We start from the raw sequence: 15857 nt of genomic DNA, 5'->3' as shown, positions 1-15857 counted from the left end.
CTCAGATTGTAACTCACTTACAATTCTGGGAAACAGGTACACTTCTTACACTGATGTCTAATTTTGTGGCATGTGATAATTGATGGGAATTGCTTTGAAGGAGGCAGGATAAACTCAAACTAATGAAGAAAGATTGGTACAAGCCTCAGATCATGTATCTCTTTAATGCTAATGAATATTGCATCTCACCGTCTTAGAATTTTGAACAATCAGCTCCAATCCCATTGATGCTTTAATGCAGTTCACACTTCCATTGGAAACATTGTAGGCTCCAGTAGTGGGTGATGATGTATTAGGTGCAAGGGTGGGCTCCACAGTGGCTGTCGTAGCGGGTCTGGTTGTTTGATTCCCTGGATGAATGGTTGTCATGTTGGTTCTGGCTGTAGTTTTTGCTGCTGTATGAGTTGTTTGTTTAGTTGGCTGTGTGGTGGTCTTTACAGCTGTCTTCTTGGTTGTTGCTGTAGTTGTTACTGCTAGGGTTGTAGTTTGATTGGTTGGTGATGTGGGCTTTGCAGTTGTCTTCTTAGCTGCAGCTGTAGTTGCTACCCTTGAGTGGGTTGTTTGGTTGGTTGGCAGTATGGTTTTCTCAGTTCTCTGGATGGTTGTCTTGTTAGATGTTTGTCCTGTAGTTGTTACTCTTACATGGGTTGTAGTTTCATTGGTTGGCAGTGGGGGCTTTGCAGTTGTTTTCTTACCTGCTACTGTAGTTGTTAATATTAGATGGGTCACCTTGCTGGTCAGCTGGGTGCTGTTTTCTCTTGCTTGCGTTGTCATGTTAGGGGCCGATGCTGTTGTTACTGGATTATGGTTTGTTGTTTGGGTGGCAGTGACTACAGATGTTCTTTGGCTTAATGGGGTAGTTATAATATTACTTGTCCTGCTGGAGAAAAGTGTGGTGACTGCATGGCTGGAAGAAGTTATCTGATATGGGGAAACTGACTGAGCAGAAGTAGTTCTCTGTAGGAACAAAGTAGATTGTGGAGTTGATTTGAGCTCCAATTCGTAATTCCCCACATCAGCATGGCAGGATAAAAATGCTGCAAAGGAGTAAACAGGTCATTAGACTAGTAACCTTCATTGCTTATAACCTGTTGATATCTACAGTATCCCTCTGGTTTTGTAATAAGAAGTCTGTTATATTTTGATTCCTCCTGTCACCCCATTTATAATGCAAGAAACAGAGCTGCCATTCTGTAGAACAACTCCTGTTAAAGAATCCTTTTATAACAATACCCTAGCCTGTTATATTGTTGCTAACTGGAGAGTCATGCAGCTTGGCACATTGGGACATTTCATTCTGAAGCGTGACGCAATGGGGAGCAAATAAACACCATTAAAATAGTCACAGGACAAACTCTCAGAACCACAGGTTTGCTGGGTGCTAAAGATCTGGGATTTTGATCCTCATTGCAGCCTTTTTCTAGGGAGGCGATGGGTTTAGCTGAATAAGTAATGCGAGGGGAAACAAGAAAAGAATAAAGGTATTTTTCAGGTAGGTCCGGTCTTTTTATCAAGGAAGAGGGAAGGAATCTGTAGAAGGTATGGATTTTCATAGCATTCATCTCATAACAATCTGTAGAAGGTACAGATTTTCATAGTAATCATTTCATAACATTTCGAAAGCTGCGGTTATTTGTGTAGTCCTATTAGTGTGGAGAGAATGAGGGAAGGGCATTTGCTCCATTGCACCAGCTGGACCCTTTGGACCCACTGGGAAGGCAGTGGGGACCGGAAAACCCAGATTTAGTTGGTGCACTTGGTTGTTGCTATTGCTGGCTGCTCTGCGGGAAGGATCCTGAAGGTATGGGACTTCCAGGGTCCTCCCTCTGCAAGCTGCCTCTGTCTGGAAGGTGGATGGGGAGGCCACTGTGGCTGGTGCCCCAGGCAGGTACCTCTTGTCCTGCTTCAACACAGAAATAACCTCCCCTCTGACTGTATAGCCCCGTAGTTGTCACCTACCACCACACACTAGAATCCATATGGGGTATCATCAAACAACTGCAACCCATAGTCGATGGTGACCCATCCTGAAAAAAGTCTTTCCTGAACCTCCTTTTCTGGCCTTCAAACAACCCTCCATCCTCTCCAAGCTCATCCTCAGAAGCAAGCTCCCCACAGACAAGGACCCACCAACGCAAAGTAGCACCAGACCCAGATGCAACAGACGCCAGAACAACAGATGCAAAACCTGCAGACATATCTCCACTGCTATAATGATCAACACCCTCCCACAGCACACCTTCCAAGATCCATGGATCTTATACATGCCTATCACAACATGTGGTGTACCTCATCTAGTGCACGAAATGTCCCAATAACAACCTCGTGGGTGAAACCAGACAATCACTACACCCTCAAATGAACTCATGCAGGAAAATGATAAAAGACAAAAACACCATCTCACCTGTGGGTGAACACTTCTCACAAAGTGATCACTCTATAGCTGACCTATCAGTCCCCATCCTCAAAGGAAACCTGCATGACACGTTCAAATGATGAGCCTGGAAGTGTAAATTCATTACTCTGCTAGACACTGAAAATCATGGACTGAATAGAGACACTGGATTTATGGCTTATTACAACAACCTGTAACCCACTAACAACCCCCACAACCTGATCTCTCCCGCCCCCACCCTTACTTTCCTCCCTATGACTGGAGGGGTGTTAATGGGCCACATCACCTTGAATGGTCCCTTGAAATATGTGCTAACTACTTATGCTAACCCATCTATAGTTAGCAGTACTGTAAGTAGCCTAACTATTTATTCTAAACCTTGTATTTAGCAGTGACACTTTGAATTAGGCCATTGTCCATACTAGCGAGTTTACAGCAGCACAGCTGTACCCATGCAGCTGTACCACTGTAAGATCACTCGTGTAGCTGCTCTACGCTGACAGGAGAGAGCTCTCCTGTTGACATAATAAAACCACCTCCATGAGCAGCACTAGCTATGTCAGTGGGAGGAGCGCTCCTGCCGACATAGTGCTTTGCACACTACCACCTATGCTGGCATAATTTATGTCACTCAAGGGAGTGGAATAGTCACACCCCAGGGAGACATACATTTTGCCGACATAAGTGGTAGTGTAGATAAGGCCTTAGTTTCCCAGACCTGAGGAAGAGCTCTCTGAGGCTCGAAAGCATTTCTCTCTCACCAATGGAAGTTGGTGCAATAAAGCTATTACCTCACGCTCACCATTGTCTCACCAGTACCATAGGCAGCCTACAGTGTGCACTGGGAAGAGGGATTTTATTATCCCTAGATGGGGTATGCTGGCCAAGGACAACAGAAAAGGTTAATTTCATCAACATAGCACTCCACCTCTGATCAGGGCTCACTTTAGGAGGAGGATGACAGGATCAGACAGGACACCTTAATGGTCAGCCATGTAGCCGCCAGTGTTGGGGTCCAGCAGACAGACTATAGAAGCTTTGGTCCTGACAGACTGCCTCTCTATTCCCAACCCCTTGCCATCTGCCTCTTCCCCCCCTTTTTTTTAACTGCTTAACAGACTGGGTCTGGGCAGGTCCAGCACAACTCCAGTGCAACAGGTGAAATGTCTGTGAGAGACAAAGTCCCGAGGAATGAGTGCAAACAATGTGTCTATACTGGGCAGCCTACGCTCAAAAAGGGAAGTGGTGCACTGGGAGATCCAAAGAGGGATCCCAAGGAAGGATCAGGCCTCTAAAGTAGCTCTCCTTCAAGAGAAACAAGGTTCAAAGTCTAATGTTATGTTGCTTTTTAGTAAATATCTAAAAAGATTCAAAGGAGCAACAATTTTTCTCATGGGATGAGATTTCAGACTTTGTAACATTTACAGAAAGTTTATATTGTGCCTCTTGCAGAACCTATGAGTTTGCTACAATCTCACCACTTGTGCACCCACTCCATGCACACAAAAAAGCTCTTCAGCTCCTAAATCTACACAAGCAATTTAAAAAAGTACATTCTGAAGTATGAAAGGGTTGTGAATATAACTCTGTGTGTGTGTAGGGGTGGGGGAAGAGGACAGGCACTGTAAAAACAAAGGCAAGTTAAGAAAAGTCATAAGTGTCCTGCTCAATTATATATTCCCTGAAGTGCAACAAATCCAGGAAGTAGGTGAAGTGTTTTCCCTTCTTGTTTAGGTGAAATTGCAGAACAGAAATCGCTTCCCCATTACTGGGAGAGCAGATACCCTTAGGTCCAAAATGATTCATGTTCCAGGCAAAGCATGTGGTCTATGAGTGAAGATCTTCACTAAGTTAGCTGAGAAGTTTATTTTAACTTAGTCCATCTGGAGGAACCATACATAAGAATCTGCACCCAAATTATACAGAAGATGGGATATGAGATTCAGATTCTAGGTTAAATCAAGCCTAGAGGAAGGTTAAAATTAATTGGTGCTGGAATCTCATAAACTGTTCTTATGTTTGTTTGTTTGTTTGTTTGTTTGCCCAAAATGGCAGAGCATCTGATCTTTCAAAATGTCCACCATCATAGGATATATCCAAACTGGATCCAGAAAATAAGACCTTTTTGGTTTTGGATCCAGTCTCGAACCAAAACAATTGGAGTGGATCCAGATATATGGGACTGATTCTGACCCCACTGCTACCCCCCCAAAAATAATTGTGCAGAGGAGTGAGGGTTGTGAATTATATGCACCAGATTAGCCTTGCCTCTAATCTTGACCTGTTTTCATTTCAGTGTTGAAAGGACTATATTTCACTTTAGTTCTAACTATTACTATAACCTGAAAATACAATTCAATGCAATAGAAGGGCCACATCTAGTTAGCATGACTGACATCTCAGATAATAAATATTTGTTATCAGTAGTGATCTAATTATGACAACATGCTTTTATAGTCATATTTGAACTTATCTTCCCAGTTCAGACTCTCCCGGACTTTAATTTATTGCTTTCACAGCAGTTGTATTATCCCCTTGCTTATGGTCATATTGACCATGGCCCATAGAGAGCAAATGCAGTTGCTTCGTTCTATCTACTGTGATGGGGAAAGGCAGTATGACTGCAGGAAAGTAGTGAGAAACAGGTATGTTAGCCCCAAGCTAAACAAATCCCTGTTACCATGGGAACCAAATGGCAGTTGCTCCAGGTTAATCAAGACACCTGGGGCCAACTGAGATCCTTCTAGAAAGCAGCAGAGACAGCTTCAGGTTGATTGGGATGCCTGAAGTCAATGAAGGGCTGCCTGGAACTAGTTAAAAGCCTCCCAGTTAGTCAGCTAGAGGCGTGTGTCAGGAGCTGTAGGAGGAAGCTATGCTGCTGGAGAAACTGGGCAGGACAAACCCTATCAGGCACAATGAAGGAGGCACTGAGGTAAGGGTGAAGTGGAAGTGGGGACTGCTGTGGGGAAGTGGCCTAGGGAATTGTACTCGTCCTGTTTCAAAAAGTCAGCTACCAATAGCTGCTACTATTAGGGTTCCTGGGCTGGAACCCAGAGTAGAGGGCAGGCCCAGGCTCACTCCCTGATTAATCACAGAGACTGTAAGACAACAGAGACTGTGTGAGGGAGGGTTGCTTCTTTCCACCTCCCTGGCTGTCTTATGATGAAAATGGCTCAGTAGGCTGTGACCTTGCCTCTAGAGAGAGAAGGGCTACGTGGAGGGTCACAGTGAGCCTCTGAGGCTAGCGTAATTCACCTGGAAGTGCAGGACCCACTGAGACAAGGTCAGAGCTTTGTCACAACTGGTGTCAGGGGTGGGATCAATTGTTCACAGCGTGGCGGAAGAAAGAGGTTAAAAAAAAAGTGCACTGGGGTGTTGGGGTTTTTTTGTTTTTACCACAATGGAGGAGGTGGTGAGAGCTCTGGTACAAGCCATGGCAGCCCAGCAGGAGGGTTCAGGTGATGATCCAACAGGAGTCTATGCAGCTATGCAGGAAACCAACCAATTATTAGTGGGCCAGGCGACCCAAGATCTCGCCCTCCTGCGAGAGGTAGTAAACCAGCTGAAGATCCTCACCACCCAGGCCCAGGAGTCCGATGAGATGCGAACCCTGAGGACCACTGGTTGTTTGCCAAAGATGACGACAGAAAATGATGTAGAGGCATATCTCCTCTCATTCAAAAGGATTGCTCAGCGTGAGGCGTGGCTCTAGGATCAGTGGGCCAACATTCTTGCCCCTTTTTGTGCAGAGAGGCCCAGAAGGCCTACTTTGATCTGCCTGCCAAGGACGCTACTGACTATCCGCAGCTGAAGACAGAGATCCTAGCATGATCAGGGGTGACAACAGCAGTACGGGCCCAGAGGTTCCATGAGTGGAAATACCAGGAGAACAAACCTCTGAGGTCCCAGCTATTTGATCTCATACACCTTGCGCAGAAGTGGTTAGAGCCCAAGGCGTGCAGCCAGAAGGAGATTTTGGAGACTTTGGTCATGGACCATTACATGCGGGGATTGTTGCCAGATCTCTGCAAATGGGTAGGCCAGAACGATCCGTCCACCTATGATGAAATGATCACACTGGTAGAAAGACAGATGACAGCCAGGGAATTGACCCAACTACCCAAGGAAGGCCCCTTACGAAGCAAGCACCAAACCCCAACCCTGGAAGATTGGGTGGCCAAACCTCCGGGGAGCTCTAGGTGGAAGAAGAGGGGGGATGAAAAACAGCTGGGAACCCAGAAGGAAGGGAATGGCCTGAATGGGGGAAACCCTGGGGCTAAACCCCCTAACCCATGTGATAGGGGAGTGACTAGAAGCAATTAGAGATGTTATGCATGTGGGGAGTCGGGACACATAGCAGCACAGTGTCCCAGCACCGAGGAGCTTACACAATGTAACTTCGGGGATTGGGAAGTTCTGTGCTTTCTTATCTACCTCACAGGGGTCACATTAGCCCTGCATAACTACACCAGGCCTGTGAGAATAAATGGGGTGGAGACTACAGCGCCTGTGGACTCTGGGAGTGTTATCACCCTCATATCGGGTAAGCTGGTAAAAAGTAGCCAGCTGCTACAGGCCAAACGCATAGCAGTGACATGCATACATGAGGCCGTGAGCCATTACCCCACCATCCTGGTGGGGATGGAGATTCAGGGGAACCCCACAGTGGGTGTAGTTCCTAAACTCCCAAATTCTGTAGTCATTGGGAGGGACTATCCAGGGTTTGATAATTTACTTCCCCCGGAGAGGATGGAGGGAGGAGGGGACCCTGAGAGCAGCAACTCATCGCTGGGGGAATGTCAACCTCCAATGTTTTCTGAGATTTCTCAGGATCTGTTCCCAGCTCCCAGAAAGACCTGGAAGACCAAAAACGAGAGGAAGGCTGCGAAGGACTTGGGAACCTGGATCCTGACCCAGGGCCAGAAGAATGCCCTAGTAGGCAGATGGACACGGGCAGCAGAAAGCGAAACTTCCACCGCGGAAGGTGAGCCGGAGGCCGGCCCCAGCCGTGACGGCGGCAAGTCACTGGAAGGAGCAGGAGCCAGCCCCTGGGACCTTGGGAAGGTTAGACCCAGAAGAGAGACTTTTGGGCAGGCCCAGGTGGAGGACACCAGGTATGATAACACCAGGAGAGAGGTGGCCGAGATCGATGGGATACCTGTGGATGGGAAGGTCTGGGGACCAGGACCTTACTTTATAGTGAAGAAAGATCTCCTGTACCGGGTTGTGCAAATGCAGGAGCAAGAGACACAGCAACTTCTAGCGCCACAAAAACATCAAAAAGCTATATTGAGCCTCTCCTACAGTCACCTTTTTGGAGGACACCTAGGGATAGAGAAAACCCAGGCACAGATCCTGCGGAGGGTCTTCTGGGCAGGAGTACATGAAGATGTCCAGTGGTACTGCACCTCCTGTCTGGAGTGTCAGCTGCATAGCCCTCACCCACATGTGAGGGCCCCTTTGATACCTCTTCCAATAATAGAGGTACCTTTTGAACGAATAGTCATGGATTTGGTAGGGCCCCTAGAGAAGACCGCTCAGGGCCACCAACATGTACTTGTTGTCCTGGACTATGTAACCCGGAAGCTTCCCCCTATGCAACATGGCTTCCAAGACAATAGCTAAGGAGCTAGTACAGATCTTTGCCTGGATTGGACTACCCAAGAAGATCTTGACCGATCAAGGGACACCTTTTGTGTCCAAGCTGCTGAAAGATCTCTGTTCATTGCTTCACGTACAAGCCCTACAGATGTCTGTATACTACCCGCAAACCGATGGCCTTGTGGAAAGGTTCAATAGGACCCTCAAGGTCATGATCAGGAAAGTGGTAAGCCGGGATGGGAAAGATTGGGATACACTACTGCCTTACCTCATGTTCGCCATCTGGGATGTCCTGCAAGCCTCCATGGGCTTTTCTCCATTTGAACTGCTATACGGGCGCCACCCCTGGGGCATATTGGATATAGCCAGAGAAGCCTGGGAAGAGGAGCCAAATCCCAGAAGGAACATAGTCGAGCATGAACTGCAGATGAGAGATCGTATAGCCTAAGTTACGCCCATTGTACAGGAATATTTGGAGAAAGCACAGGAGGCCCAACAAACCCATTACGATCACCAAGCAAAGGTTTGACAGTTCCGACCAGGTGATGGTACTGGTACCTACAGCAGATAGTAAACTTTTGGCCCAGTGGCAGGGACCCTACGAGGTGGTTGAAGCCGTGGGGGAAGTGAACTATAAGGTGTGGCAGCCAGGCCGCCAGAAACCAGAGCAAATTTACCACATCAATCTTCTAAAACCTTGGCACGACCGAGAGGCATGCTTAGTCACCCAGGAGGCCCTTCCCCAAGTGGATAACCTACACAAGCAAGTGAGGATATCACCCAACTTGATGCCTAACCAAAAGGTCCAGGCAGCTGACATGATCAACCACAACTGAAACATGTTCTCTACGAAACCAGAGGGGATGACCGAGACCTATCACCATATCTGCACGATCCCCGGAACCAAGGGAACACTGAGACCTTACTGAATCCCAGCAGCCAAAAGAGAAGAGATCAAGGCCAAAGTGAAGAAGATGTTAGAATTAGGGGTCATTGAAGAATCTCACAGCCAGTGGTCCAGTCCAATTGTACTAGTGCCCAAACCTGACGGTACCACAAGATTCTGTATTGACTTTCGCCGACTGAATGAAATATCCAAATTCGATGCATACCCCAGACCACGCATCGACAAACTGGTTGATCGACTGGATAGTGCCCAGTTCCTGACTACCCTGGATTTGACAAAAGAGTATTGGCAGATTCCCCTGACCAAAGAAGCTAAGGAGAAGATAGCATTCTCCACCCCGGAGGTGCTATTCCAGTACACTGTCCTCCCTTTCGGGCTACATGGGGCTCTGGCCACATTCCAGTGCCTCATGGATAAGCTGCTGCGCCCCCATATTAGTTACGCAGCTGCATACCTAGATGATGTCATCATCCATACACCAGACTGGGTAACCCACTTGGCGAAAGTTGAGGCAGTACTGTGCACCTTAAGGCAGGCTGGCCTCACTGCTAATCCTGCTAAATGCGCCATAGGGCTAGCAGAGGCTAAGTACCTGGGGTATATTGTAGGAAGGGGCATAGTGAAGCCCCAAATGAATAAGCTAGAGGCGATTCAAAACTGGCCCTGGCTGACCTAGAAGAAGCAGGTCTGCGCGTTCCTAGGCGTAGTAGAGTATTACCGATGTTTTATTCCCCACTTTGCCACTAGGGCAAGTCCCCAAACGGACCTGGTAAAGGCCCGAAGTCAAGAAATGGTGAAGTGGACTGACTCTGCAGAGAGGGCGTTCACAGACCTTCAGACAGCCCTCTGTAATGACCCCGTACTCATAGCTCCAGACTTTAACAAGGAATTTATTTTACAAACAGATGCTTCTGAGGTGGGGCTGGGGGCTGTTCTGTCACAAATGGTGGGAGAAGAGAAACACCCGATCCTCTACCTAAGCAGAAAGCTTCTCCCAAGAGAAGAAAAATACTCAGTAGTTGAAAGAGAATGCCTTGCTGTCAAATGGGCCATGGAGACACTGCATTATTACCTCTTAGGCCGGCGATTTACTCTTGTGATGGACCATGCACCCCTCCAGTGGATGCAGCAGAATAAAGAAAAGAACGCAGGGGTCACCAGGTGGTTCTTATCCCTACAACCATTCCAGTTCTGCATATGGCACAGGCCTGGAAGCCACCACGGCAAGGCTGTTGGCCTGTCACGGGTATACTGCCTGGTGCCCCATGTTGCCCAACTCTATGGTGTTGAGCAGAGGGGAGGGATATGTGATGGGGCAAGGCCAGCTGACTATAGGAAAATAGTGAGAAACAGGTTTGTGAGCCCCAGGCAAAACAAATCCCTGTTACCATGGTAATCAAATGGCAGTTGCTCCAGGTTAATCAAGACACCTGGGGCCAATTAAGATCCTTCTAGAAAGCAGTGGAGACAGCTACGTTGATTGGGACACCTGATGCCAATCAAGGGCTGGCTGGAACTAATTAAAAGCCTCCCAGTTAGTCAGCTAGGGGGGCATATCAGGAGCTGTAGGAGGAAGCTGTGCTGCTGGAGAAACTGGGCAGGACAAACCCTATCAGGCACAATGAAGGAGGCCCTGAGATAAGGGTGAAGTAGAAGTTGAGAAAGTGGGGGCTGCTGTGGGGAAGCAGCCCAGGGAATTGTACTTGTCCTGTTTCAGAAAGTCAGCTACCAATAGCTGCTACTATTAGGGTTCCTGGGCTGGAGCCCAGAGTAGAGGACGGGTCCGGGGTCCCCCCAATTAATCACGGAGATTGTGAGACAACAGAAACTGTGCGAGAGAGGGTTGCTTCTTCCCACCTCCCTGGTTGTCTTATGATGAAAATGGCTCAGTTGGCTGTGACCCTTGCCTCTAGAGAGAGAAGGGCTACGTGGAGGGTCACAGTGAGCCTCTGAGGCTAGTGTAAATCTGCCTGGAACTGTGGGTCCCACTGAGACAAGGTCAGAGCTGTGCGGTTTGGTGCATTAGCCAACAAAAATAGAAAAGAGGAAGCTGTAAGTTAACTTGTTTTCTTTAAGGTTGTGAAATAGCCTTAAATTTAAATTAGTGTAGATAGAGAAGATACAACAAGAGTTCAGTACTGCTCAGCTTTTGGTACACAAAACAATTTCAATACCCATTTTGATAATGTTTTCAATTTAAAATTCAGAGGAAAAAATTAAGAGGCAGGAAATGAAATCTTTCAAAATATGTTTTCCATCAAAATGTCATTTTTTATTAAAAATATTTCCTTTGAAAAATTTCAACCAGCTCCTCTAGTGAGGTTGGTAGGTTAGAAAAGCAAAAATGAAGCCATCACTTGATGGGTCTCCACATGGCCAGTCCTGGTCACTAACAAACCCCGAAATTTCTCCACCAGCCTAACGTCCATAACCAGTCCACAGTGGGGCGGGTTTTTTCGTGTCTCTCAGTCAGAGTGTTGCTACTCTTGCACATTCAGGTGGCTCGCTCCATCTTCTGAAAAGACGTTTGAACGAGCGAGCTTCATCCCAGAAAACATGTCCCATTGCTTGTTGGGATTGCTCTCCAGATGTGGGTTTCACAGCATTCTCTGGGCCTGTTCCAGTGCCCAATAAAACTGACCAAGTGCCCTTGGAAAGTGGCATCCACTGGATGTCCATTGCAGAAGTAGAAAGGGTCAAGCATAGGGGTGCCCGCCCACCCCTTCTTTGAGCCCCAGCCTTCCTCTGAAATGGTTTTGTTATACCCCTTCTCCAGGATAAACCTGACTGATAGAGATGTTGCTATTAACCAGGGGGACTTACACCTGTTCTAGAATCCCTGTAACAGCTATTCTGGCACAAGAAGCCATTATGCAATGATGAATCAGGCCTATGTCTCTTTCCATTGCTCCATAACACTTCAGGACATCTGCACCTGTATTTCCCCTCAGTGATCCAGCAAGGTCACCCACTTTTAGGCTTCCAGCTTCCCCATTGCCTTTCTTGGGTGGAGTCCCTCCCTTTCTGACCAGGGTATCTTCCAGCAGCATAGTTCCCTGCCTTCACGGTGTTGTTCCCAGCACAGCCAGGCTGCCCAGGCAGGCCCGCTTGCTTTCTCTTCAGAGACAGTTAACAGGTGTAATTGCTACAGTTATAAGTTACCACACAGGTCTTTGTCAGCAAGCCTACTTAATTCTTAAGGTACAAAGCACTACAGAGAAAACACATTCAAAACAATAAAAGAATCCATACGCATGCTAATAAGCTCACCAGAGTTCACCCTATAGTGGACACTGGCAGGAGCAGTTCTTCAAACCCCCCCATGCTAGGGGTTTCCTTGTGGTTAAAAGTTCATCACAGCTCCAGCTCAGAACAAGCACACCCAGTCTTATGGGCCTCAGTAGACCCAGTCCTTCCAACCCTTCTTGAAGGATTGGGGCCCTCCATGAACCAGGGGTCCTGTCCATTGGCTGGATCAGGAAGAAGGCCCTGAGCTTGTATAAAATCAGCCTATTTACATCTAAAACTCCTTTCTTGGTCTGTTGGTCTCTGGAGAATCCAGTTTGAACTACCCAGGTGTGTGTGGCTTCAGTGGGCTGATAATGGAGGAAGTATATTACCATCCCCCTTAAACTGGGAGTTACATATAATGCCACAACACAGACACAACTGCATTTTTAATACGATGTACCACAAAGGTAATAACCCTAATTCAATCAGGTGTAACTTAATTCAATATACAGCAGTTTATCTTAGTTCTATAAGACATATTCCGGATATTGTCCGTCTGTCACAGTCCCCATCTCATTTTTGTGTCAGAATGACTCAAAGCTATCTATAAACTCGCTGTTGCTTCTTTAGACGCTCAGCACCCCAGCAGTTCATTTTTTGAAAACTTTTAACTTTTTTGAAGCCTCTCTTTCCACCTTGGCTGATGTAGGATTCAGTTTGTGAGTGTTGCAGACCCTGAGAACTGCATTTTTTTTTACCCTGCAGTCCTTTCCACTTTAATAGAGCTCAAGTGGTCTGACATCGAAGGAACAGGGCAGTTTTCGAAGTTCCTTTTTACTAATCCGGGTTTGAAATCTCCATTTTCATGCACTGATGGAAGAGAAGACAGCCACTGATTCAGGCTGCGATTGTCACTGCCACCAAAGGAATTTAGACACCCAATTTTCATGAATGGCAATGGAGAGTGTGTATCCGAAGTCCCTTGAAAATCTCAACCTTTGTTCCTTTAAGACAATATCCCATGTTTTTAGAGTAATCTGAGCCCCTTCTACTCTCTTCTCCCCTACCCGTTCCCCCTGATCCCCCCTTCTTTTCCCTTATCTTTCTGTTTAAGATACCTCCTCCTAAGTAAACTCCTCCCACCAGCCCCCCTGCCAAAAGTGTGGGACTAACATGACATTTGTTTCCCTCACCCTGTGTCTGGCTGGTCTATTTAAAATTGTGAGATCTTTGGAGCAGGGACTGTTTGCTACTCTGTTTGTACAGTGCCTAGCACAATGAGGCCCTGATCTTGCTTGACCCTTAGGCCCTACCACAGTAAACCTGATTAATAATAATAATAGCTATAGGATGAGGCAATAAAGAAACTGGCCAATATATTTTTCTCTCATCCAAATCCCTTTGCCCAGCTTTACACTCAGCAACACTAACTGCTCAGTGGCCACTCAGGGTTTTCCCTTTTTATGCTGTACCCAATACATGGCTGCTTTTAAGTGATGGACTGGTAATAGGGACAAACATAAGGCCTGATCCAGCATTTATTGCAGTCCATGGAACTATTCCCATTGGTTCCAGCTGGCTTTGGATCAAGGCCTTCAGGAAGTGGGAATCCACCTAATTTAGTTGTTTTATAAAGGGTCAGATCCAGTGGGAGCTTTTCAGGCCCCCAAACACTGGATCAGGCCCCCAGCCCTTGACTCCAGGCTTCCCTTCCCCCAGCCACATACAGAGAAATTTTACTCTGCAGATTTTTCAAAAACTCATACAGAATTTCTAAAAGGGAGAATCTGAAATAGAAAAAGAGCCTCGGAAGCAGCTTCCCACTGCTTAAAGGCAGCACAACATTATCAGTTCATTTCATTTCTCCCCGTCTCGTTCTGCTCTCCATTACAGTGACATAAATTCAGAGCAATTCCTGTGGACTCCAGCGGAACTATTCCAGATATACCCCAGGACACCAGAAAGCAGAATTTGCCCAGGTTGATTACTGAAGTTGCTGTTTGTACAATTGATCTGATGTTTCCCCTGCTGAGCGTATTGCTGTGGCTAATGCTGCTCTGGAAAAGATTTTTGACTGTATTCTTATAAGCTTCCTGCACATTAGGTGCGAATAATCCGTGCAGAACGACACGGCAGAGCCACCAAGCCATTATTCAAAGTCCAGATAGTTTCATCTATTTCCTCAACATATTTCTTAGTTAATGCGGGTATTAAGAGATGTCTTAATATTTTGGGCCAGATCCTCAACTGGTGTAAATCAGTGTAGCTCCACTGACTTCAGTGGAGTGGTGTAATTTACACTAGCTCAGGATCTAGCCCTTTGACTTTTATTTAGATTAATCCCATGTAACTGTTTTCCCCTCGCTCCTGTCGTGTACCATATAGATTAATGTCTCTCCATTAACTGTGCATTAGCCATTTTAGGTGCCCAGCATGGTCTTTATCTAACTCTTGTAACTCTAATATTTTCCGTGAGCTCCATAGGTTTGTTTGGGGATCTCTTTAACTGAAATCACCTGCTTCTTATTAATGCATTTACCTTACCTACCATAAGCTCAGGGTTACTTTCAACACAGAATGCAAGGAAAAATATCTAAAGCAAAAACTCAGAACAGTGGCTGCACCAAAGCTTAAGCTATAGCCATATTTACTAGCACATTTCTGAGCAATGGGAACATATTAATTGCATCATTATTTATAGAAGCAAATTTGTTCTCCATGTGTTAATCTGTTATTAAAAATAATGTTTTTAATGCAAAGAAACACAAACTTGCAATGTCCAGAGGTTGCATTTGATGTTATAAAGCACTAGGAAGGCTATAACTCACCGCAGGCAACGTTTAGCAGCACCACCTCCAGAGCACGCCTGCCCATGGTGGAGGCAGGATCGAGGCTAGCTGCAGTTGTGGGGTAAGGTGCTGCTCTTCCTCTTTGTAGAGCTGAAAGGTAAGGAACAAATGCCTGCCCAAAAGGCAGATCAATTTCAAACTGTGCAGACACCACTAAGTCACATGAACAGAGAGAGGGGGTGGAGCAGGGAGGAGCCAGTGTCTTCTCAGTGTTAAGCCACCACAGAGGAAAAGGTTGATGATGGCTGGAAAGTGAAAACAGGAAGGACTGGTGTTTTAAGCAAGGTGTTTCATTCCCGCGCTGCAGCCCATCAAGTGGGTAGCAAGAGCTTACGCAGAGTGGCTTAATGTTGTCCCTAGGTTTCCAGCGTCTAGGTATGGCTATTTGATGCTGTCTTTGAAGGCTGCAGTTTTAGTGATTGAAAATACTGAGCATTAAATGGGGAACAGAGAGAGAAAGTTACTTTGCCCCAGTGTGTGGTTAAAAAAAAAAAATTGGGGAGGGGGAGGTAAATTCTTTATTTAAATTTAGTGCTGGGAGAGGTAGAGGTTTGCACACTTACAGTGCACTGAGTGGGGCAGGTGCAAGAAGCCAGGTCCATCCACCTCCACCCAGACACAGCCCAGCTAGAATGAGCAGGGGGCGGGCAAAGCCTACGGGCTGGCTAGCAGTTCTTGAGCACTACGGGCAATGCTGACTAGCATAGCCAATCATGCTCCATGATCTCAGTGAGGTGTGACCACCTGGGCTGAACATGGCCAGCAGGGTCAAGAGCACGGCCAGGTCCCTCAACGCATAGTAATGACATGTCCAGATGTACTAATACTTTATTCTGACAACCATTCCATGACTGGAAGTTAGCCTAGTATGCAA

The 15857-nt window shown here is 46.6% G+C and overlaps 1 protein-coding gene across 2 annotated transcripts in view; it reads right to left on the bottom strand.

Annotated features, from left to right (window-relative positions):
- LAMP3 (lysosomal associated membrane protein 3) overlaps positions 1–15124 on the bottom strand; it is a 32382-nt gene extending 17258 nt beyond the window's left edge. For both annotated transcript variants that reach the window (XM_084638659.1, XM_084638658.1), the window contains exons 1-2: positions 14963–15124; positions 190–1037 (exon numbers count right to left, since the gene is read on the bottom strand). In XM_084638659.1, the coding sequence (XP_084494785.1) occupies positions 190–1037; positions 14963–15008 (894 nt within the window). In that variant the 5' untranslated portion in view covers positions 15009–15124. The remainder of the gene's footprint in view (positions 1–189; positions 1038–14962) is intronic.
- Between the last annotated feature and the right edge of the window lie 733 nt (positions 15125–15857).

This window comes from Lepidochelys olivacea (genome assembly GCF_965140295.1).
Source record: "Lepidochelys olivacea isolate rLepOli2 genome assembly, chromosome: 9".
Lineage (NCBI taxonomy): Eukaryota > Metazoa > Chordata > Testudines > Cheloniidae > Lepidochelys > Lepidochelys olivacea.
The sequence above is the reverse complement of the archived record's forward strand: the minus strand, read 5'-3'. Positions and strand labels throughout refer to the sequence as shown.